This window comes from Bubalus bubalis, chromosome 3 (assembly GCF_019923935.1).
Source record: "Bubalus bubalis isolate 160015118507 breed Murrah chromosome 3, NDDB_SH_1, whole genome shotgun sequence".
NCBI lineage: Eukaryota > Metazoa > Chordata > Mammalia > Artiodactyla > Bovidae > Bubalus > Bubalus bubalis.
This window is the reverse complement of record NC_059159.1, coordinates 134,152,787-134,178,526: the sequence shown is the minus strand read 5'-3', so window position 1 is coordinate 134,178,526 and position 25,740 is coordinate 134,152,787. Positions and strand designations below refer to the sequence as shown.

General features: G+C 43.8%; 1 protein-coding gene across 4 annotated transcripts in view; it reads right to left on the bottom strand.

Annotated features, from left to right (window-relative positions):
* Positions 1 to 25,740, bottom strand: part of DOCK5 (dedicator of cytokinesis 5) — a 281,525-nt gene that overhangs the window by 197,436 nt on the left and 58,349 nt on the right. For all 4 annotated transcript variants that reach the window (XM_044940174.2, XM_044940175.2, XM_044940173.2 and 1 more), the window contains exon 2: positions 11,954 to 12,037. In XM_044940174.2, the coding sequence (XP_044796109.2) occupies positions 11,954 to 11,963 (10 nt within the window). In that variant the 5' untranslated portion in view covers positions 11,964 to 12,037. The remainder of the gene's footprint in view (positions 1 to 11,953; positions 12,038 to 25,740) is intronic.

Here is a 25,740-nt window from a genome sequence, read left to right as displayed (position 1 = left end):
CGAAGGCATTTTTTGATAAAAGTTACAATCAGAAGTGTGAATGGGTGTGCCTGAGATGCAAAGAACCTATTCATCACTTGGCCTCCTTCTCGACCCCTAAATGCCACCAAGATCCCCTGGAGAAAACCAGAAGCTCCCAAGAACCCTCCTCCAGAACATTCCCAATACACTTCTGCTTTCAGGCTGAGCTTGCCTGTTTTAGTACATAGGTAGCTGCCCATGGAGAAGGCAATGGCAACCCACTCCAGCACTCTTGCCTGGAAAATCTCATGGGCAGAGGAGCCTGGTAGGCTGCAGTTCATGGGGTCGCTAGGAGTCGGACACGACTGAGCGACTTCATTTTCACTTTTCACTTTCACGCCTTGGAGAAGGAACTGGCAACCCACTCCAGTGTTCTTGCCTGGAGAATCCCAGGGATGAGGGAGCCTGGTGGGCTGCCGTCTATGGGGTCGCACAGAGTCGGACACCACTGAAGCGACTTAGCAGCAGCAGCAGCAGTAGCTGCCCAAATGGGCCAACACCAAGTACCAGCTCACGATGAAGTAACCCAAAGAAGGCTCCACTCAGAAAGGGTTCTGGGGCTTCCCTGGTGGCTCAGTGGTAGAGAATCTATCACCTAACAACACAGAAAACATGGGGTTGATCCCTGATCCAGGAGGTCCCACGTGATGCAAAGCAATTAAGCCCGAGCACCACAACTACTGAGCCTGTGCTCTAGAGCCCAGGAACTGCAACCACTGAAGCTCAAATACCCTAGAAAGCCAGTGCTTCACAGCAAGAGAAGCCACCACAGTGGGAAGCCTGAGCACCACGAGAGTAGCCCCTGCTTGCCACAACTTAAAAAAAACCCCGAGCAGCAACGAAGATCCAGCATAGCCAAAAACAAATAATAAAAATTTTTAAAAAGAAAAAGGTCCTCACCCTGATCCTAAAAGATCCTACATTTTCCTATATGCCAAGAACATAAGTTTTCAAGATGGCATTTTAGAAGCACGCTTGAATATATCTCAAAAGGCAAAAGAAGAGAAGGCAGTCTCTTTTAGATCAAGATGAAACCTGAGGTAGGGGAGGTATAAATTGAGAGATTGGGACTGCAATATACACACCAGTATATATAAAACAGATAACTAATAAGGACATACTATATAGCACAGGGAACTCTACTCAATATTCTGTAATGACTTGTATGGGCAACGAATCTAAAAAAGAATGGCTACATAGTATTAACACATGGGTAACTGATTCACTTTGCTGTACAGCAGAAACTAACACAACGTTGGAAATCAACTATATGCCAATAAAAACATTAAAAGATGAAACCTGAAATGAGACTTTTCACCAACTCTACTTTTTAATTAATTTTTCTTGTAAACACCCTCCTGCTGCCAAACATCTATGGAAAAACACATCTCGGGAACACGTGTCCCCAGGAGTAGTAGCTGACCAGGTGGCCTTAAGGTGAAGGTCAAACAGATGTGGGAAATGACCGGCACACTCATCAAAACACCACGGGGCCTATTTTGCGTTCAAGGCTGGAGGCAAAATGTTTGCACGCAATCCTTGTTGTAAAATCCAAGCTGTTGGGCACACTGCCATTCACGTTTGAGAAAGGTGATTGTTTTTCTAACTAGAACCTGGTAGGGCTATGGATTCTGAATGACAATGAAGTTCCCATTACTGTGACAAATAGGGTAACAAAAGTAAACGAAACTTACAAATACATTGAATGCCTTATTTCAGCTTATGCCCAGTAAACTTTTATACATGCTGTTAAGGACTGATTTTTTTAAATCAAGTTTGATTTTCTCTCACTTGTTTTATGATCACTGGCATGACTGGACAAACAGAGAAGGAACTGAGGTAGAGAAGGGAGTGAACAGAAAAAAGGAACAATAAAGGGATGACAAGACTACCAGGCTGACTCACAGGACCGGAGGAGATGATGATACAAATTTTCAAATCAGAAGTTCTGAAAGCCTTTGATAAGACCTGACTGTATCGTATGGTCCACTGGAGAGTTTTTTTTTAAAGTTTTAGGGAAGAATGGTTGATTTACAATGTTGTATTCATTTCTGCTATACAAAGCTATACACCATATTCTTTTTCATATTCTTTTCCATTATAGTTTATCACAAGATATTAAATATAATTCCCTACAATATACAGTAAGGCCATGTTGTTTATCCTTTCTGTACACACTAGTTTGCATCCACTAATCCCAAACTCCCAATCCTTCCTCCCCAACTCCCCTCCTCCTCCAAGCACAAGTCTGTTCTCCGTATTTGTGAGTCTGTGTTTGTTTCTTAGGTTCATTTGTGTCATATTTTAAATTCCACATATAAACAATATTCTATGGTATTTGTCTTTCTCTTTCTGACTTACTTCATTTAATACGATAATCTCCAGGTCCATCCAAGTTGCTGCAAGGCATTATTTCACTCCTTTTTCTGGCTGAGTAGTATTCCACTGTATATGTGCACCACATCTTCTTTATCCACTCATCTGTCAATGGACATTTAGGTTGTTTCCATGTCTTGACTACTGTGAATAGTGTGCTATGAACACAGGGGTGCGAGTATCTTTTTGAATTATAGTTTTGTCCCAATACATGCCCAGGAATGGGATTGCTGGATCATATGGCAACTCTATTTTTGTTTTTGTTGAGGAACCTCCATACTTTTTTCCATAGTGGCTGTACCAATTTACATTTCCACCAACAGTGTGGGAAGGTTCCCTTTTCCAATGGAGGGTTCTTAATTCCACTTCCCAGAAACACACTGATTAGGCTGCTTCTTGGAATAAACTCTTCCAATGGACTCTCTTCTTTTTTATGCCTCTATTAGAAAGTTTGTCAGCTATGGAGCTAAAATCCAGTACCATGTAACTTTATCTACCTGTCATAATACTGCACTCTGTGCTTACTCAGAAAAGCCTGCTTTATAAAAAATGAGACTCACAGGTTGTATAGCCCAAGTCGTAATCCATTTCTATTCTTTTTCATATCATACAGTGTTGATTCTAGATTAAGGTGCATTTCAAAACTGGCCTCATTCCACACAGAAGACATAGCATGGGTATATTGAGAACCTCCTGATATACACACAAATGCTCCTTTTTATTTCATCTTTTCAGAACTGCCCACTTCCTCTGGTTCTAACCCATTCGTTTGGGCTCTCCTCTAGGTCTTTACAAATTACACTGAAATCATATAAAACTTTACTCTATGCCTGCCTCTGTAGAGCTTGGAAGGCCTTTGAGACATAATCTCATTTTGTTATTTCCAACAGGAGCCAAATTTGTTCTGTTTACCCCCTAGAAAACACTGTTCACACCAGTCACTGTCTCTCTTGAGCTTTTGAGTGGTTTATGGAGGTGAAAACAAGTTAACTAATGGATATGAAGCAAAGGCAGGAGACTAATACCTGCTGATGGAACAACAGACCCTGGGCAAGAAATCCCTTGTGACTGGAATCTGGTTAATTACAGGAGAGGAGGGCTTCATGGCTGAAGGGATGCAGAAACCTGACTTTTTAAGTCACTTTGGTTTAATCACTTTCAATTCAAAGAGTGACCCTATTTTAGATGAAGTGACCATGACATAAAGAGAGTTCAAATGTATTGCCCAGGGACAGCTAAACCTTGATAAGATAGAAACAAAACCGTCCAATCTAAAGCGGTCCTGTGTACACACTGCTTTATTCAAAATAGATAACCAACAAGGACCTGCTGTATAGCACAGGGAACTCTGATCAATGATATTTGGCAGCCTGGATGGGAGGAGAGTTGGGGGGGACAATGGATACATGTATATGGCTGGCTGAGTCCCTTTGTGTTCACCTGAAATAATCACAACATTGCTGATCAGCTATAATCCAATAAAAAACTATAAGTTTTTTTTTTTTTTAAAAAGTGGTCCTTCTCTCCCTCTTCACCACCTTCACTTACCTCTCTGGTCTATGTAACACTACCCTTTTCTCCCCACAGCACTTACAAGAATCCAAATGTTCTTTTTCTCAGATTTTGTTCACTTGTCTTATCATCTATCCCTTGAATGAAAACCCTAAGAGAGCAGGAACCTGGCCATTTTGTTACTTAGGTAACAGTGCTGTATCATCTCTTGTGCTCAATAAATGTTGTTGGCACATAAGAGCATAATACTTGCTCAGTGAGTCCTGTTGAATGAATAGATGACCACAGCTGAAATCTCTTCTGGGTCTCAATGCTTTCTCAGTCGTGCTCATGGATCTGGGGTAGGAAAGAACATTGAGATGGAGAATAGTGGTCTCACTGACAAATCTTTTGTCTGGATAAACAAGCAAAAACAAGCCAGTTGCTGCAGGCAGGCCAATGCCACAGAGGAAGAAAGGGAAGGACACCTGCTTTGGTCCTTGCGGATTTCTGTCTCCTGAAAAAGTTGGTGAAAGCAACATGGAGAAGGGCTATGAAAGATGAGCAGTATATATCTTCTCAGTCAATTCCACTCCCTTCCCTTATCTTTAGTAACAAATGATGTTCAGGGACAAGGTCACAGAGAGAAACCATGATAGGGGATGAGGGATGGAACACTTGCTCATGTGGACTGTGGTCTCCTGTTTTAGAGCCAAAGCTCAAGCAGTAAGTTTGGCAGTTCCCCAAAAGGTTAAATACAGAGTTGCCATTGTTGTTGTTCAGTTGCTAAGTCATGTTGCACTCTTTGCAACCCCACGGACTGCAACATGCCAGGCTTCCCCATCCTTCACTATCTCCTGTAGTTTGCCCACGTTCATGTCCAATGAATCAGTGATGTCATCCAACCATCTCATCCTCTGTCGTCCCCTTCTCCTCTTGCCCTCAATGTTTTCCAGCATCAGGGTCTTTTCCATTAAGTCAGCTCTTTGCATCAGGTGGCCAAAGTATTAGAGCTTCAGCTTCAGCATCAGTCCTTCTGATGAGTATTCAGGGTTGATTTCCCTTAGGACATACTGGTTTGATCTCCTTGCTGTCCAAGGGACTCTCGAGAGTCTTCTCCAGCTCCATAGTGAGAAAGCATCAATTCTTCTTTATGGTCTAATTCTCATATATGAGACAGCAATTTCACTCCAAGGGATAAACCCAAGAGAAGTGAAAACATGTATCTACATAAAACGTGTACGTAAAAGTTCAGGGCAGTAGCATTATTCATAATAATGAAAAAGTGTAAACAACCCTAACGTCCATTAACTGATGAATGGATAAATACAACGTGATCTACGCATTCAATAAATATTATTTAGAAAGAAAAAGGTATGAAGTACTGACATATGCTACAACATGAATGAGACCACAAAAGATTATTTTAAGTAGAAGAAGCCAGTCACAAAGGTCCACATGTCGCATGATTTCACTTACATGAAATGTCTTAGAATAAATAGGCAGACCTATAGAGACAGAAATTAGGTTAGTGGTTGCCTGGAGCTGGGGGGTAATAACCATGAATGAGTACAGGGTTTCTTTGGAGATAATGAAAACATTTTGAAAGTAGAGTTATACGATTGCCCTACTCTGTGAATAGAGCGCTTTGTAAATAGCCATTAAATTGCATCCCCTTTTTTAAAAATACTTTTTTTTTTCTGATATGGAACATTTAAAAACTATTTATTGAATTTGTTAAAATAGTGCTTCTGTTTTATGCATATGGGATCCCAGCTTACCAACTGGGGATCAAACCCGCACTCCCTGCATTGAAAGGCAAAGTCTTAACCACTAGACTGCCAGGGAAATGGGTCAACTGGATGGTATTTGAAACCTATCTCAATAAAACCATGTTTTTAAAAAGCAACTCACATGATAACCAAATCCTTCTGTAGGTAGTCTGTATAGGGCAGGGCAATGCTGGCATGTCATGGAAGGAGAAAAGCCCTGCCTTGTACTACCAGGGACTGTGTGGGGTGACCCCACACACCCCTTACTCTCCACACTAGCTGTCCTTGATCTCTCTTTACTCGTTCAATAGACTTGAGCACCTACAGTATACAAGAAGCCATGCTAGGCAGGGGTCGCACGGATGAAGGAGCAGACCTCCAAGGAGCTACCACTTGGAGAATCATTCACTGAACCACAGGATGGGAAACAACAGAGTCCTGCATAGTACTGTTGCAGGTTGTGGGCAGGAAAGAAATTTTCAAGTCTGGGTTCTAGAAAGGTAGACTCATGTCCATGCCTGAAGAACCCACCCAGGTCTGGTATGCAAATATCTCAAAGGCAGGGTGGGGCAGGGTGTCTGGGGGGAGGACCCCTGGAGTCAGGAAGACAGGAAGCTCAAAGACACACCCCTGCCCGCCACCCCAGGGCCATGAAATGATGCCAGCACCACCCTTAAATTCCATCTGGCAGTACTGTGGGTATTTCTACTTTGTTTATTTTTTTAAAGAGGAGATGGGGGGAGGAGGGCTAGAACACAAGTTATTACTCAGCATTTCCATCATGCTGAATATCTGCAAAGCACTCCTGCCTTCACTGTGTCCTGAACCAGTTGCAATAATCAAGGGATTTGAGAACCCAGCCAAGAATGCGAGGTACTTAGCAGATAGAAGAATCTATTGCTGCGTCTGGCAAGGTGAGCACCATTGGAAAAAATTAATCCCATAAAATACACACTTTTAAAACTTAAGCCAGTATAATCATCTGTGTAAAAAGCCGATCTGTCACCTGGCTATTAATGAAGTGAAAAAGCTCATGCTCTAAATACCCCCATACACACCTTGACACGTGTCCACTTTTATAGAACAGGCACTGATGTCCTTATTTTTATTTGCAGGGAGGCAATGGAGACGCAGACACAGAGAACAGACTTGTGGACACAGTGGGGGCAAGAGAGGGACGAATTGAAAAAGTAACACTGAAACATATCCATTACCATATATAAAACAGATAGCCAGTGGGAATTAGCTGTGGGAATTTGATGGGAATTAGTGGGAATATGATGCAGGGAGCTCGGACTTGGTGCTCTGTGACAACCTTGAGAGGCGGGAGGGAGGTTCAAGAGGGAGGGGACATACGTATACTTATGGCTGATTCATGTTGATGTATGGCAGAAACTAACACAATGTTGTAAAGCAATTATCCTCCAATTAAAAAAAAATTTAAGGAAAAATACAAAAATAAAAAGTTTTCCCCTGGCATGTGGGATCTTAAGTTTCCCACCAGGGATTATACCTGCACCCCCTGCACTGGAAGCTTGGAGTCTTAACCACTGCTGCATGTGCGCTTAGTTGCTCAGTTATGTCCAACTCTTTGTGACCCTATGGGCTGTAGCCCGCCAGGTTCCTCTGTCCATGCAGATTCTCCAGGCAAGAATACTGGAGTTGGTTGCCATTTCCTCCTCCAGGGGATCTTTCCCACCCAGGGATTGAACCTGCATCTCCTGTGTTTCCTGTATTGCAGGTGGATTCTTTACCCACTAAGTCACTGGGAAAGCCACTGGACCACCAGGGAAGTCCCTGCATCCTTCTCTGGAATGAAAGAATTCTATGGCAGGCCCCCAGGCATTTCACGGTAACAAGAAAATCTGCTTCTTGCTGTGAGGACCTACAGCATCTGGATCATCACAATCCAGACAGAGCAGGGTTCAAGTAACAGTTTTTTGCATGACTCTATTGACGGAGAAGGCAATGGCAGCCCACCCCAGTACTCTTGCCTGGAAAATCCCATGAACGGAGGAGCCTGGTAGGCTGCAGTCCATGGGGTCGTCAAGAGTTGGACACATCAAGAGTTGGAGCGACTTCACTTTCACTTTTCACTTTCATGCGTTGGAGAAAGAAATGGCAACCCACTCCAGTGTTCCTGCCTGGAGAATCCCAGGGACGGGGGAGCCTGGTGGGCTGCTGTCTATGGGGTCGCACAGAGTCGGACACGACTGACGTGACTTAGCAGCACTGACTGTGCCAGCGCTTCCAGAAAGTATACTGCGGTGTGAGTTGTAATACATCAGGTGCACTGTGGCTTTTGGACTCAAGCTCCGGAAGGTATTTACAATAGACGTGTTTGTATATTTATACTTATAGTCAACCAAGCTCAGTGACCACCTTACCTTGGTCCGTAGGAGTGCTACTTTGAGGAATGTTCATTGGTCAACTGGGAGATTTCTCAGTAAAGTATAAATAGTATACACACTTAAAATGACCATTAATGTGAATCCTATGAGGACAAAGTGCATTAATCAAATATTTCCAGAAACATGCTTGTGTCACATAAATATGAAAACACAACTCTGGGACTTCCTTGGCAGTCCAGTGGTTAAGACTCCATGCTCCCAATGCAGGGGGCATGGGTTCAATCCCTGATCAGGGAACTAAGATCCCACATTCTGCCCAGCAAGGCCAATAACAATAACAAAAGAAAAAAGAATTTTGAAAATGTATTTAAAAGATATTAGCCACTTGATTTCAGATCAACTGTATGCTCTTCACTCCTACACTCTGCAGGTCAATTAGGAAAGCTTAAGTATAACATATGCACACAACAGGCACACAGAAAGAGCTAACACGGTAAAGTGAAGAATTACTAGGTCTAGATATGAAAAAGACCAAACTCAGGAAGAGGAGACCAGCACTGAGAGCTCCTTTCCTCTTGAGGCATCTGCTGAATTAAGAAAAGATCCCTTGAGTCTCTGAGCAGCATTCAGAACAGCTTTGTGGGGCCAGGAGGACAAAAAAGGGGAGCCCTGGCACTGCCTGTGAACCCGCTGCAATTTCAGACAAAACAGACAGCATACTGCAGACGGAGACAGCGATCAAAGCTTTATAAACAGGAATTCAAAGTTGGGATTGTCTAATATGACAATTTCAAAATTGTATGTACATCAAAACAGGTCTGAGAATACAGACCGCAAAAAAACCTGAAACCATATGTCAAACCATATGACATATGTCAAATCATAAACTGACACGAACTACAATGGTGGAAGATTTAACACAGTTCTCTCAGTAACAGAAATTCAAAAGAAAGATTAGCATATAGCAAATTTGGGGGGAAAAAAAAGAGGGATAAAATCAGAATCTAATTGCCATCTATAGAAATCATACCCAATACCAGTAAAATATACTTTATTTTCAAGCCCATGGAAACTGAACACATGTCTCTTATGTGTACAATAGAAAGATGTGTGTCCATAAAGGGTGATGTGCTGTGCTTAGTTGATTAATCATGTCCAACTCTTTGCAATCACATGGACTGCAGCCCGCCCGGCTCCTCTGTCCATGGGGATTCTCCAGGCAAGAATACTGGAGTGTATTGCCATTCCCTTCTCCAGGGGATCTTCCCAACCCAGGGATGGAACCCAGGTCTCCTGCACTACAGGCAGATTCTTTACCACCTGAGCCAGCAGGGAAGCCCATAAAAAGTAGAATGGATTGATCTGGCCCCTGACCAAGTGGCATGACCTAGTAAGGCCATATTTAATATGCAAAGGAGCTCAAGAATATAAGTAGATTATCCCTGTGTCTTGCTGATACCATAGAACTCACATATGACTGGACCTGAGATGGTGCAAATGAAAATGGGAGAGAGACAGAAGAGAGGGAAGAAACCTTGCAGCCCTCCCTCCCTTCCGCCTCCCCACCTGCAGAAGCTGCACATCAACACTCTGAAGTGTGTGACAGGTAGGATAATGCAAACTACCAACTCTTTGCCTAAAACCAAAGGGAAGCAGCAGTAACAGTGGACTCTTCTATGCAATGCAGCAGACAGCTTAGCTTTTCTGTGGCTGAGCCCTACTTCCTGTCCTTCTAACTTCCCATCTCCTCTTCTCCATCCTGTGTCTGTCTGTCTGAACCTCAGAAGCCGCGCTGGATTCTAGAAAACCACCCTCACGATGCCATCATCACAACCATTTATGTGGTGGGACCAGACCCTGCAAATTCACAGTTCTTGTCCTAACAAGCCTCTGTGCTCTGCTTAGTCGCTCAGTCACGTCTGACTCTTTGTGACCCCATGGACTGTAGCCCACCAGACTCCTCTGTCCATGGGATTCTTGAGGCAAGAATACTGGAGTGGGTTGCCATGTCTTATTCCAGGGGATCTTCCCAACCCAGGTATCAAACCCAAATCTCCTGCACTGCAGGCAGATTCTTTACCATCTGAGCCACGAGGGAAACTCACCATATGAGAAAAATCTGCCTCGCTTCCACCTCATTCCTACCCCAGTCTTCAGAGAGAATAAATGGATTCTCAGTTTTTTGCCTTGATCCTCAATGTCAGTGGCCTAGAGACGTGTTTGTTGTGCTCTAGGCATTTGGATTAGAAACGTGGCAACACTGGAGTTCTACTAGGATTTAGGGTGGTAGTGAGAAGTCTGGGGTGGGGCGACATGAGTGCACCCATGACCTGTGCTCTTCAGATGAGCTGGGAGCCCTGGATACTGTCCAACAGTCCACTTACAGGTTAACTGGGACACCCTGCCCCCCAACCCGATCTAGTTGCAGGAAATATACTAGAAGGCTTTCTGCACCTACAGTCACCCTGACCTAATTCTTTGAAGGAATTTCAGCAACACCAGTAAGTCTCTCCCTCGTTTCTCCCCAAGTCTGGCAACACTCAGAGCTGAGAAGAGCGAGCCACTTCATCAGCCGTGCTTCCTTTGATCTCCCATCAGCCCAGTGATGCACTTGTCTCCTCCCGAGCCAGGGCCTTCTGCATCCAGTCACTTCTTTTTTATTAAATCAATTTAATTATTTTATCTGAGAGAATTTTACTAAGAAATAAACTGTTTTGCCTTTTTGAACCTGAATTATGTGTACATGCTAAGTTGTTTCAGTCGTGTCTGACTCTTTGTGACCCTATGGACCAAAGCCCACCAGGCTCCTTTGTCCATGGGATTCTCCAGGCAAGAATATGGGAGTGGGTTGTCATGCCCTCCTCCAGGGGATATTTCCAACACAGGGATAGCACCTGTGTCTCTTGAGTCTCCTGCACTGGCAGGCAGGCTCTTTGCCACTGGTGCCACCTGAGAAGCCCAGCTGAATTATATGCTCTCCCTATTTATTCATGGGGTCGCAAAGAGTCGGACACGACTGAGTGACTGATCTGATCTGATCTGATGTATTCACAGTACCTATGAAAAGACACCATCTTTCACATATTAGGGTCTTGCTTCATGAGAAGCCACCAGAAATCAACAGTCTCTCATTTCACTTGGTTCTGTCACTAGCTGTATGACACAAGGTATATTATTTTCTCTGAATCAGTTTTCTCAACTATAAAATGAGCATTATGTTTCCTACACTTAAAAAAGTGAGTGTGGGATACTCATGTAATTTTTAAGAGTTCTATAGTTTTCGACTTCCCTGGTGGCGTAGAGAATAAGAATCAGCCTGACAATGCAGAGGACAAGGGTTTGATCCCTGATCCAGTAAGATTCCACATGCTATGGAGCAATGAAGCCTGTGTGCCACAACTACTGAGCCTGTGTGCTGTGAATAGAAGCCCATGCACCTAGAGCCTGTGCTCCAAAACAAGACACCGCAAGAAGTTCGAGCATCGCAACGAAGAGTAGTGGCCCCTGCTCGCCCCAGCTACAGAAAGCAAGCCAACAAAGCCAAAAATAAACAAAATTATTTAAAAAAAGAGTTCTATAGTTTTGAAAGTCAGTCATATATATTTTTCCTTAATTAGAAAAAATAAACACTGCCTTGCCACCCTTAGAGGACTGTCATCAGAATTAAATAGGATGGGGATACACAAGAGCATTGTAACTTTACAGATTGAAGAGTCACACATTTTGATTCTGGTGTCTGGGCACGTCTGTGCTCGAGCACTCAGCTGGCTGTTTTGAAACCACCCTGGTACAAAACTGAATACCCTAAGCGCTTCCTAGATTTTTACTAGCATCGCTTCAGGAAGTAAACTGTGTTGATGTTTGCTCCAAGAGCCTTATGAGTAAGTAACTCACACTGCTCGGGCCTCCCCACCCATCTGGCAGAAGGCCATCCAGACTTACCCTCATACATCTCCAGGATGTGAACCGTGTCTCCAACCTGCAAGGACAGCTCCACATCTTGAGAGGCGTTGTAGTTATAGATCGCTGGAAAGGAGAAACAGAAGACAGAAATGATGGCATCGGTGGCACTTAAAATACAAGTCACTGAAGAGCACACCCAGGGAACTTCCCTGATGGTCCAGTGGTGAAGAATCCGCCTTCCAATGCAGGGGACACGGGTGCAATCCTTGGTCAGGGATCTAGGATCCCACACGCTGCAGGACAACTGAGCCCGTGCACAACTGCTGATCCCTCTCACTCCAGAGCCTCTGCTTTCCAACAAGAGACGCTGCCACGTGCCATGGTGAAGACCCAGCGCAGCCGAAATTAAAAACAATATACGCAACTTAAAAAGAGCACACCCTTTAGTTATTGAACCAATTCTCCAACAAATAACCACCTCTTTAATCATTTCAAGTGAATCCCCCTCTGAAAAGCAGAGAGCATCCTCCAGGATTCCCACTGCTGGCATTTTAGTCATTCCTCCATCCAACAAATTTTGATTGGTTGCCTGATATGTTCCACATATTATGCTACAGACTGGAGACAGAGTGTTGAGACACTCAGATGTGGTACCTATACCAGGGATTTTTTAATAGTATAGTATGGGAAGTGACAGAGTAAATGTATCATTACAGACACAACTCCTTAATTAAAACGGTTATATAAGAGTTATCAGCCTACAACACCACTGAGCTTCTGATCTCTTGGCCACAGGGCGAGCCATCTCCTGGCTTCCCTGACAGTAATTGGCAGCCTAAGGGCCAACTGTGAGTCCCATCCATCCCCCAGCCCAGTAATAAACTAAACCCCAGTGGCTTCCTTGCCCCCAGTTCTAGGCATCCTGTGGAAATGGGGCACCTTAGCACTTTCTCATCAAGGTGATCTCCATCAGCACAGCACTCAGGACAGGACCAGATCGTGAAAAACAGCAGACTAACTCTTGTACCTCCAAAAGAAGGTGACAATCCAATTTTAAGATGGGTAAGAATTCTGAAGAGACATTTTACCATGAATTATATATGATGAATAATCAGAGCAAGAAAAAATGTCCAACAACCATTAGTCATCAGGGAAATGCAAATTAAAACCACAAGGAGCTGCAATTTCACACCCACTACAATGGCTGTAACTTTTAAAAGGCAGACTTGGCAGGAATGTGGAGAAACTGGAACCCTTATGCATTACCAGTAGGAATGTAAAATGATATAACCTCTCAGTCTGACAGTTTCTTAAAAACTTAAACATACAACCCAGCAATTCTACTCCTAGTTATTTACAAAGAGAAAGGGAAACATGTCAACACAACTTCATGTGAATATTCAAAGTCACTGTGGTATGCAGAAAAATACCCCGCCCCACCCCACCCCCGCAAAGATACACACATCAGATTTTGAAATGTGCAAGTGTTTCAAGGTAGCAAAAAACATAAGATAAAGATAGGAGAGGAGGTTATTCTGGAAATTCAGGCTGTGACCTAAACACAATCCTATGTATCCAGATAAGAGAGAGACAGAGGGAGTTTTAAGAGATTTACAAAAGAGAAGGCAACATGAGGTTGGAGGCACAGGGTGAAGTAACGTGACCTCAAGTCAAGGATTGGCATCACCACTAGAAGCTAGATAGGACAAGGAACAGAATTCCCCGAGCGCCTCTAGAAGGAGCACAGGCGGTCAACACCTTGATTTTTGATCTCTGGCCTTCAGATCTGTGAGAGAAGAAAATCGTGTTGTTCAAGTCACCAAGTTTGTGGTCACTGGACATTGTAAGGACACTGACAAGAAGCCAACACAGCAGCATGATTTATAACAGCCAAACACCAGAAACAACTCATTCACTGAAGAATCAATGGATATATAAAATATGGTCTGTCCATACAATGAAATTACTCAGCAATAAAAAAGAATAAAAGGGACCTTCCTGGTGATCCAGTAAGACTTCATACTCCCAGTGCAGCGGGCCTGAGTTTGATCCCTGGTCAGGGAATTAGATCCCACATGCCACAATGAGTGATCCTGCATGCCACAACTAAGACTCAGTGCCAAATAAATAAATAGAAATAAATATTTTTTAAAAAGGATTGAACTGTGGCTGATGCATGTCAATGTATGGCAAAAGCACTACAATACTGTAAAGTAATTAGCCTCCAATTCAAATAAATAAATTTTAAAAAATAAAAAAATAAAAAGGAATGAACTATGAACACACTGCAACTCAGATGACCTTCAAAGACATTATGCGAAACAAAAGTCATATGTACAAAATATATTAGGCTTCCATTTATTTATCTGTAGTATCCAGAAGAAGCCAATGGCTGTCAATGGCATAGGGCATTTCATTGTTTCCTGGGGTTGACGGTGTGAATGGTGACTGAGCATAATGGGCACCAGGGAGCTTTAGAGAGAGACGGAAACATCCTAAAATGGGATTTGGTGGTGCTGATGGTCTCCAAACTCTGCGTATTTACTCAAAATCAATGAACTATCTGCCTAAAATGGGTGGATTTTATGGTGTGTTAGACTTCAGTAAACCTTTTTTTTTTTTTTTTTTTTAAAGCAAATGTATTTCTTGCCCTCTCTCATAATGAGTGAGCTGATTCCCTTCAGGGAGAAAGAACCACCTTAGAGACTGGGTTCTATCTATGCATCTGAGGATCCAAGGAGTCCATGCGATTCCCCACCTCTGCAGCTCTGATGAACATGAGGCTGGTCACTCAATCCATTTGCCAGATTCCACAAGGGTCATTAAAAAGGGAAGAAAGGTAACCCTGCCATTGCCAGTCATGAGCAGTAGCCATTGCCTACTGCTCTTTTCCTGAGCTGGCTATCCACCTGGTTCAGCAGACTGCCTGTAGACTCTGGCTTCCATCACAGTCTATCTCGGAAAGGAAGGAGCAGACCACCAGCCCCACATTTTCAAGTGGCCTCTTTTAAAAAAAAAAAAAAAATTTAAACATTGTATTTTGTATTGGCATATAGTCACTAACAATGTTGTGATAGTTTCAGGTGGACAGCAAAGGGACTCAGCCATACATATACAGATACATATATCCATTCTCCCTGAGACTCCCCTCCCACCCAGGCTGCCACATGACATGGAGCAGAGTTCCCTGTGCTGTACAGTAGGTCCTTGTTGGCTATCCATTTAAAATGTAGCAGTGTATACAAGTCCAAGCAGCCTCTCTTTCTGAAGCGAACCAATCAAATACGTGTTCTTCCAAAGCCTTGGCACAGACTCTTAGAGGTATGTTGGAGGTGATCGACTATTGAGCTTTTAGACTGTATTATGAATTCAGAACAAGGGCAGGCTGATGAAGTGGGCTGGGAGAAACTGCACGGAATTCAGCAGAAGGAATTAGTTCCCGGTTTCTAGACGCTTTCACGGGCCACAAGGCCACAGCTCCTGTTCCACTGAAATTCACTTCCTTCATCTGACCGCGACTTGATTCAAATGTTTTGCCTACTAAGTATACCGCAGGTTCTCTATGGAAAATGTCAGTCTTCATCCCTAACTCCCCCGAGCCTCATTCACTGCCTCCCACCGGACCGGTTCCTTGCGCTGGCCCCACCAGCGGATGGAATCAGGAAGTAGGGAGGCTGCCATGTCACAGTGTGTTGTGTAACCACCAAGCTTCACGTCTTCCTTGTTCTCAGTCACCAGGAGAGCGAGCAGAGGCGCCCCACGGCTGCAGCTGGCACTGTGGCCCCAAGCTCCAAACGCGTACCAAGGACTGCTGCAAACACAGGTACACGCGCATGCACCCCACAGGCTATTGTTGTTGTTTACTCACTCAGTTGTGTCCAACTCTTTGGGACCCCATGGAATGTAGCCTGCCGGCTTCGTCTATGGAATTTTCCAGACAGGAATTCTTGAGTGGGTTGCCATTTCCTTCTCCAGGGGAAGTTCCTGACTCAGGGATTGAATCCACCTCTCTTAAGTCTCCTGAATTGGCAGGAGGATTCTTTATCAAGGCGCCACCTTAAATCCTAGATTCCTAAACCTGACAATCAAAGTGCTCCCCAAATTATCCTGGCCTTAATTATCCACTGCTGCTTCATCATCTGCCAAATTGACCCTCTGCTTCAGTTGAGACTCATAATCTGTCCTAAATTCTGTGCTCCACACACAGTTTACCTCTATCTGGGGCAACAGTTTATCTTTTTCTTCCTAACACTGCAAAGCTCACATTCACAATGCAATGCCACAAATGATTAGTGACAGTGGTAAAGAATCTGCCTGCGAAGCAGGAGACACAGGTTCAATCCCTGGGTCGGGAAGATCCCTTGGAGAAGGAAATGGCAACACTCTCCAGTATTCTTGCTTGGAACACCTCATGGACAGAGGAGTCTGGTGAGCTACAATCCACGGGGTCAAAAAGAATCAAACATGCCTTAGCAACTAAACAGCAACAACAATCACCCTGCAAGGACCTCATTATTCTCCATCATCCCACAAGTTTTCCTTCCAACACAGTTTGGATTTTTAATCACAGAGAATCTTGTGTTATCATCTGCCACAAAGCAGAAGGTAAACCCCTCATGAATGGGGACCTGGTTACACATTATTTTGTCTGTCACATTCCAAAGCACTGGATAAGGCCCAAAGTGCTCAAGGCACAAGAATGGCTTTTATGAGACCCATCCATCAAAATTCAGTTATTCACCACTTCTTCCCCAAACTTCCAGATTATTTCCCTGCTTCCCCCAGAAGCAGCAGTTATGGTCTCCCACCACTCAAGAAAGGGGTATCCAATCACTCCCTTGTGCTTTTTGTTTGCAAATTATACAAGACAATCTATCTTTCCAACATAAGCCTTCAAAGAGCTTCACTTAGGAAACATCCTTCAACAATGCCTTCTGCTGGAATGACAAGTCACCAGTCACACTTGTCCTGTCTGTTTCATGTCTTCGGACTGAAGTACTAACAAGATTTCCAATCACTTACAATGACCTCTATTCATGCCAAGTCTGCACTTTTGAACCATGCCCTTCCCTCACCATCTTTAATATACTTCATTTCCATTGCAGCTTATGGTTTCACTTCCATATGGAATGCAGTCATTGTATGGAATGGCTGCCAATTACCATATTATTTAATGAGGAAACAGAGACTCAAAGGGTCAGCACCTTATTCCGAGGAACCCAGCTTTATGAGCAGCAAAGCTGTTACTAATACAGCCCAACGATGACCTATTCATCCCATTTTACCAGACTGGTCCATGATGGCAAAGAGATGCCCTGAAAGAGTCTATGAGCAAAGAAAAGAGCCTGATCGATTCTCAGTATGTTGTCTGCCTTATATGTGTGTGTGTGTGTGTGTGTGTGTGTGTGTGTGTGTGCGCGCGTGCGCGCGCTCACTCAGTGTATCCAACTCTTAGAATTCTCTCACTATGGGCTTCCCTGGTGGCTCAGTAGTAAAAAAAAAAAAAAAAAAAAAAAAAAAAATTCAGCCTGCCAATGCAGGAGACAGGTTCAATCCCTGATCCAGGAAGATCCCACATGCTGCGGAGCAACTAAGCCTGTGAGCCACAACTACTGAGCCTGTGCTCTAGAGCCTGGGAGCTGCAACTACTGAACCCATGTGCCCTAAAGCCCATGCTCCACGAGAGAAGCCACTGCAATGAGAAGCCCATGCTCTGTAACTAGCGAGTAGCCCCTGCTCGCCACAACTAGAGAAAAGCCCATGCAGCAACAAAGACCAAAATTTTTTGGTCTTTGGCTTTTGCAGAGCCAAAAACTTAAAAAAAAAAAATTTTTTTTTTTTTTTTTTTTTTTTTTTTTTAAAGAATTCCCTCATTCATTAAGACTCCAACTTCCTCAAACAAGCTTTACCATATAAACCAGTAATTGGTGATCATGTTGTCTGTTGGCCTGATGCTATTTCAGGCATACAACTAATGCACTCAGTGGATTGTGTTTTCTCCCTGGAACGTGAATAAATGCTACAGAGGAAGACAGAGAAAGGAGAAATAAAGGAAACCCTTTGGACTGAACAAAACACACTCAATTCTACCAGTGACACAAGCATGACCTGGTTCGTCTAGGGCCTCAGTTTCCCATCTGTAAACTAGGCATTGGACCAGATGACACAAAGAGTCCCTGCGGCTGCAAGCCCCTGATTCAGAAGGTTATGATAAGAGGGAAGAGAAACAATTTGTGTCCTTTCAAATCAGCAGGCACCACCACAATCTCTTGTTTTGTCTGAGGAAATTAAACAAGAACTGTGAGTTGCTGTGTATGAACTGACTTGCTATAGCTGCTGTGAAAGATGAGCTCCTGGAATTCTGCCCTAAGCAGCTTACTGTTTATGTCGCTAAAGTATAATTTTGTAGAGCCAACTAGACAAGACGGTATGTCTACAAATGCAAAACTGTTTGCATTTTACCACATCTTTGATTTGGCCTGGCCTTTTCTTTTGAACCAGACTTTTAAGAGACAGAGAAAAAGAGAAGAAATTTGAGGTCTTGGGATTGCTGCTGTTGTTCAGTTGCTCAGTCGTGTATGACTCTTTGTGACCCCATGGACTGCAGCACGCCAGGCTTCCCTGTCCTTCACTCTCTCCGGAAGTTTGCTCAAACCCATGTCGACTGAGTCAGTGATGCCATCCAACCATCTTGTCCTCTGGCCTCCCCTTCTCTGCCTGCCTTCAATCTTTCCCAGCACCAGGGTCTTTTCCAATGAGTCAGCTGTTCGCATCAGGGGGCCAAAGTATTAGAGCTTCAGCTTCAGCATCAATCCATTCAGTGAATATTCAGGGTTGGTGTCCTTTAGGATTGACTGATTTTAGGATTATGCAACAAAAAACCAATAGAATAGGCTGATAGGTGCCAATATGAGGACTGATTTGAGAACGAAAAGTTGATGGATTACTAGTATTTAGTCTTTTCGATAAATTAGGTTCTTTCATGAATCCTCAAATTACAGCCCCCAAAGAATAACTAGAACCTGACATGGTCTATTATAGTGTTTGGTAGTGTGTATGAAAGAAAGAGCCAACACACACAGAACAAGCTCCCAATCTGAGTTGTCTGCTACCCCAGAATATTAACAAGATGATCAAACGTCATCATTTTCCTTTTTATCTTGATCTGCCTACTTTCAGCCAGAAGAACGGTAGACTATGGACCTTCCTGGTGGTCCAGTAGTGAAGACTCTGCCCTTCCATTTCAAGGGGTATGTGTTCAACTCCTGGTCTGGGAACTAAGATCCTATAAGCCACACAGAATGGCCAAAAGAAAAAAAAGACTAAAAAGGTCGAAGAATTGACGCTTTCAAACCATGGTGCTGGAGAAGACTCTTGAGAGTCCCCTGAACTGCAAGGAGATAAAACCAGTCAATCATAAAGGAAATCAGTCCTGAATATTCATTGGAAGGACTGATGCTGAAGCTCCAATACTTTGGCCACCTGATGCGAAGAGCCAACTCACTGGAAAAGACCCTGATGCTGGGAAAGACTGAGGGCATGAGAAGGGGGCGACAGAGGATGGGATGGTTGGTTGGCATCATCAATTCAATGGACATGAGTTTGAGCAAACTCCGGGAGATGGTGAAGGACAGGCAAGCCTGGCGGGCTGCAGTCCATGGGGCTGCAAAGAGTCGGACATGACCGATCAACTGAACAACAACAAACATAAAGGAGGAAAGCTAAAACAAGGCAATTCAAAATTGTGAAATAGAAAGTCTTTGTTCTACAAACACTGGGAGCTTTATGCCACAGCTTCTCTAAGTAAGAAATGGACATACCAGTATATTTTTCCAAAGAGGAGAATGCAGCAGAACCTCGAGGAAGATAACAAGTGCTGGCAGACACAGCAGTCACCTGTCCCTTTCCCCTTTCTGTCCCTGTCCGGCTTCCCATTTGGGGCACGGTGGCAGCCATATCCTCAAAGATGGATACAACCACCCTCACCAATAGGACAGTGGAAGTCATTCAGTGAGAACCGGGAATCAGGAGGAACTGTAGAGGTAATAGAACAAGCTATCCTTAACAGTTCTCCCAGGTAAAGTGAGACAATGAAAGGCAGGTGTCCTTAAGGACAGCAAACCCATTTTATTGCAGGCAGCTAAATACAAAGCTGGCTCCTTGGAAGGAAAGCTATGACAAACCCAGACAGTGTATTAAAAAGCAGAGACATCATTTTCCCAACAAAGGTCCATATCAGATCAGATCATATCAGACGCTCAGTCGTGTCCGACTCTTTGTAGTCATGTATGGATGTGTCAGAGTCGGACCATAAAGAAGGCTGAGCGCCAAAGCATTGTTGCTTTTGAACTGAGGTGCTGGAGATGACTCTTCAGAGTCCCTTGGACAGCAAGGATATCCAATCAATCAATCCTAAAGGAAATCAACGCTGAATATTCACTGAAGGACTAATGTCGAAGCTCTAATACTTTGGCCACCTGATGTGAAAAGCCAATTCATTGGAAAAGACCCTGATGCTGGGAAAGACTGAAGGCAAAAGGAGAAGGGGTGGCAGAGAATGAGATGGTTGGATGACCTCACCAACTCAATGGAGATGAACAAACTCCAGGAGATGATGAAGGACAGGGAAGCTGCAGGTCATAAGGTCATCAAGAGTTGGGCATCACTTAGCAACTGCACAACAACAAGAAAAGTACAAAGCTCCCCTAAGAAACAGCAAGAAAGTCTGGGAATAGCTTAGGATTTTAACCATCTTCTTGCTGCCCTTTCCAAGCATTTCTGCAGTGATTCAACTGAGGACTCAGGGTGTTACTGACAACACCAAGGATGCCTCAATCGTGGCCTCATGTGTACTCTCTACCTGGGAGTAGCACTAAAGGTACACATTCTAATGTCACCACGTTTACACTTCTACTAGCTGCTGTTCTTTTCAGCTGACCTCTTTCTTGATGAGGAAAAGTAAAAGAGAGAGAGAGAGAGAGAAAGAAAAACCAGAGGGCAACTAAGGAAGGATTTTAATGAAGAAGTTAAAAAAAAAAAAAAATTAACATATTAACAAGACCAGAACATCTTTCCTTAATCAGATAAGGCATTATCATCAGGTTCTTCTCAGTTCAATTCAGTCGCTCAGTCATGTCCGACTCTTTGCAGCCCCATGAATCGCAGCACACCAGGCCTCTCTGTCCATCACCAACTCCCGGAGTTCACTCAGACTCACGTCCATCGAGTCAGTGATGCCATCCAGCCATCTCATCCTCTGTCGTCCCCTTTTCCTCCTGCCCCCAATCCCTCCCAGCATCAGAGTCTTTTCCAATAGTCAACTCTTTGCATCAGGTGGCCAAAGTACTGGAGTTTCAGCTTTAGCATCATTCTTTCCAAAGAAATCCCAGGGCTGATCTCCTTCACAATGGACTGGCTGGATCTCCTTGCAGTCTTCAAGAGTCTTCTCCGACACCACAGTTCAAAAGTATCAATTCTTCGGTGCTCAGCCTTCTTCACAATCCAACTCTCACATCCATATATGACCACAGGAAAAACCACAGCCTTGACTAGACGAACCTTTGTTGGCAAAGTAATGTCTCTGCTTTTGAATATGCTGTCTAGGTTGGTCATAACTTTCCTTCCAAGGAGTAAGCGTCTTTTAATTTTATGGCTGCAGTCACCATCTGCAGTGATTTTGGAGCCCCCAAAAATAGAGTCTGACACTGTTTCCACTGTTTCCCCATCTGTTTCCCATGAAGTGATAGGACCGGATGCCATGATCTTCGTTTTCTGAATGTTGAGCTTTAAGCCAACTTTTTCACTCTCCTCTTTCACTTTCATCAAGAGGCTTTTGAGTTCCTCTTCACTTTCTGCCATAAGGGTGGTGTCATCTGCATATCTGAGGTTACTGATATTTCTCCCGGCAATCTTGATTCCAGCTTGTGCTTCTTCCAGCCCAGCGTTTCTCATGATGTACTCAGATGTGGGATAGCTCCTCTCAGATGCCACCCCTGACCTTGGGCGAGGGGTAGCTCCTCTCAGCCACACTTCTGCATGGTCCTCAGGTTCTTCTAGGTATACATTATTCTTAAACAAAGATGAAAGTGAAAAACAGCAAGTGAAAGTCAGTCATGTCCAACTCTGGGACCTCATGGACTATATAGTCCATGGAGTTCTCCAGGCCAGAATACTGGAGTGGGTAGCCTTTCCCTTCTCCAGGGGATCTTCCCAACCCAGAGATTGAACCCAGTTCTCCTGCATTGCAGGCGGATTCTTTATCAGCTGAGCCACAAGGGAAGCTCAAGAATACTGGCATGGGTAGCCTATCCCTTCTCCAGAGGATCTTCCCGACCCAGGAATCAAACCTGGGTCTCCTGCACTGCAGGCAGATTCTTTACCAACTGAGCTATGAGGGTAGTCCAAAAACACACACAAAAAATGGTGCAGATGATCTTCTTTGCAAAGAAGAAATAGAGACACAAAGGAAGAAGACAAATGTATGACTACACAGAAGAAAGTGGTGGAGGTTGGAGGAATTGTGAGACTGGGATTGGTACTTACACACTATTGATACTGTGTATAAAATAGAGAACTAATGAGAAAATACTGTATAGCACAGGGAACTCTACTTAATGCCCTGTGGTAACCTGAATGGGAAGGAAGTCCAAAACAGAGGGAATATATGGAGTAGGAAATGGCAAACCACTCCAGCATTCTTGCCTGGAAAGTTCCATAGACAGAGAAGCCTGTCAGGCTACAGACCCCCATGGGGTCGCAAAGAGTCAGACACGACTTAGCACACAGGCATTTGTATACATACAGCAGATTCATTTTGCTGTACAGTAGTAACGAACACAATATTGTAAAGCAACTATACTCCAATAAAAATTTAAAAAATAAAATAGAAATGAGACAGATTGAAGATAAAAAATGGTCAGATCTAAGATTGGGCCCAGGGATTGAACCCAGGTCTCCTGCATTGCAGGCAGATTCGTTATTGTCTAAGCTACTAGGGAAGCCCAAGAATACTGGAGTAGGTAGCCTATCCCTTCTCCAGGGGAATCTTCCTGACCCAGAAATTGAACCAGGGTCTCCTGCATTGCAGGTGAATTCTTTACCATCTGAGCTACCAGGGAAGCACAAAATTTAATTAAAAAAATAAAATAGAAATGAGACAGAAGATTAAAAATGGTCATATCTAAGACTGGGCTAAGCTGTAACATCTATCTTTCAGACAGAAATCATAATTGAGGAATAGAGAAGCTAAGATAAAAGCCACCAATTATTGTGGAATCTAGAACAAGCATCTTGACATGATAGTCAAAAACATTGGTAACTATTTTCTCCATGTGTACATGAATTTGAGACAAAACACAATTCACTGGGGAAATGCATGATCCCCAACCAGGCTGGAAAATCCATTAATTTAAAACCATCAACTTGAACATTGAAATATAACAGCAGAAGCTTTGGTCCTGGGCTTATGTCTCTGCAGGGCCTGTTCCAAGATGAGCTCAGCCAGTCTACTTTACCCTATAGCCCGCTTTCAAGAGGGTCTCAGAACACTTGGACTGAAAGGAGATCGAACCAGTCAATCCTAAAGGAAATCAACCCTGAATATTCATTGGAAGGACTGATGCTGAAGTTGGAGATCCAATACTTTGGCTACCTGATGCGAACAGCCAACGCACTGGAAAAAACCCTGAAGCTGGGAAAGACTGAAGGCAGGAGGAGGAGGAGGCAACAGAGGATGAGATGGTTGGATGGCATCATCAACTCAATGGACGTGCGTTTGAGCAGACTCCGGGAAGATAGTGAAGGACAGGGAAGCCTGGCGTGCTGCAGTCCATGGGGTCGCAAAGAGTCAGAGAGGGACTGAGCAACTAAACAACAAAAGAATGAAAGCCCAGCTTTTCTATTATATATGGGGAAAGCACCAGGAACAAACAGAATGTGGGCACACGTGGCCGGGAGGGAAGGGAGAACCAGAAGAGCAAAAAGCTGAGAAGAGCACCAGACACTGAAGAGATGTGGGGAGCCTCCTTTCATAAATGAAGAAACAGGCACTGGGTGTGTGATGGACCAAGGTGACACCGAATTACAGTCAGGCTCTTGAAGGTACTTTGCACAGCTTGGCCAAAAATCTACCATTCTGTACTCTTCGGCAAGTCATTTGATCTTATGGCTTCGGTTTCCTCATCAATAAAGTGACAAGTATAAACTGGTATTTTGACTACCTCTTAGATATTGAAGCTGAAATTCCAATACTTTGGCCACCTGATGCGAAGAGCTGACTCATTTGAAAAGACCCTTATGCTGGGAGGGATGGAGGGCAGGAGAAGAAGGAGTGACAGAGGATGAGATGGTTGGATGGCATCACCTACTCAATGGAGATGAGTTTGAGTAAACTCTGGGAGTTGGTGATGGACAGGGAGGCCTGGCATGCTGTGGTCCATGGGGTCATGAAGAGTAGGACACGACTGAGCGACTGAACTGAACTGAATGGAGTTGTAAGAGTAAAATGTGGTGGTGGTTTAGTCACTCTGATGTGTCCTACTCTTGCAACCCCATGGACTGTAGCTCGCCAGGCTCCTCTGTTCATGGGATTTTTCAGGCAAGAATACTGGAATGGGTTGCCATTTCCTTTTTCAAGGTATCTTTCTGACCCAGAGTTCAAACCCAGGTCTCCTGCATTGTAGGTGGATTCTTTACCAACTGAACCACCAGGGAAGCCCCATGAATAAGAAACATAAAAAGAGTAACTGTTGGAATGTTTTTGGAACCAAGATTTTTCAGCATCACAGAAAGACAAGTATGAAATAAAAAAGATACATAACTTTGGACTAATCTATTTGATTTGGAAATTCAATATGAGTTTAGAATACTTTTCTCTTGAAAAATTCATATTCATTTCAACTTATGGCCAAAGCAGACCAGAGAACCCATCAGGAATCAGATGCTACTATCCTGTCTTAAACATATAAAATATCAAAAAGGGAGAAGGGGAGGGTGGGATGATTGGGAAAGTAGCACTGATATATACACTATCATGTGTAAAATAGATAGCAGGTGGGAACCTGCTATTTAGCACAGGGAGCTCAGCCTGGTACTCTGAGAAGACCTAGAGGGGTGGGATGGGAGTTGGGAGGGATGTTCAAGATAGAGGGGACATATGTATATATATGACTGATTCACTTCATGATGGTTTATTTGCTAAGTCATGTCCAACTCTTGTGATCCCATGGTCTGAGCCCGCCAGGCTTCTCTGTCCATGGGATTCTCTAGGCAAGAATACTGGGGTGAGTTGCCACTTCCTTCTCCAGACTCACTTCATAGTGCAGCAGAAACTAACACATTTCATAAAGCAGTTATACTCCAATTAAAAAAACAGAAAAAATATGACACAGTGGTTTTCAGACACTGAACAGCAATGCAATGCAGGAGAATGATGCTCTTACAGATGAGGAGATAAAGGAAATCTACAGTTGCATCTCCAGGCAGAAGTTCAGGGAGGAGAAATCCAAACAGCACAGGAGTCACCTTGAGATGTGAGGAGAAGGTTGAGAATTCAGGAAGTCGAGGTGGGAAGCAAGTTCAAGGCAGAGAATCCAAGAGGTGAGGGCTGCAGCAATTTCCCTGTTAGCTTAGTTGATTACCAATCAGCGTGTGAAGAAAATTCCCAAGGGCAAGGGAAAGAGCAGAAGGAATAATTCCCAAGCCTCACAAAGGGCTGGGAACAGTTTCCATTCTCCACAACCAGAGTCGAGAAATGTTGGGATAACACGGCCATCGGCTTGAGTACTCAGAAGAGTAACTGCCTTGGTCCTCAGAAGGACCATTTTGCC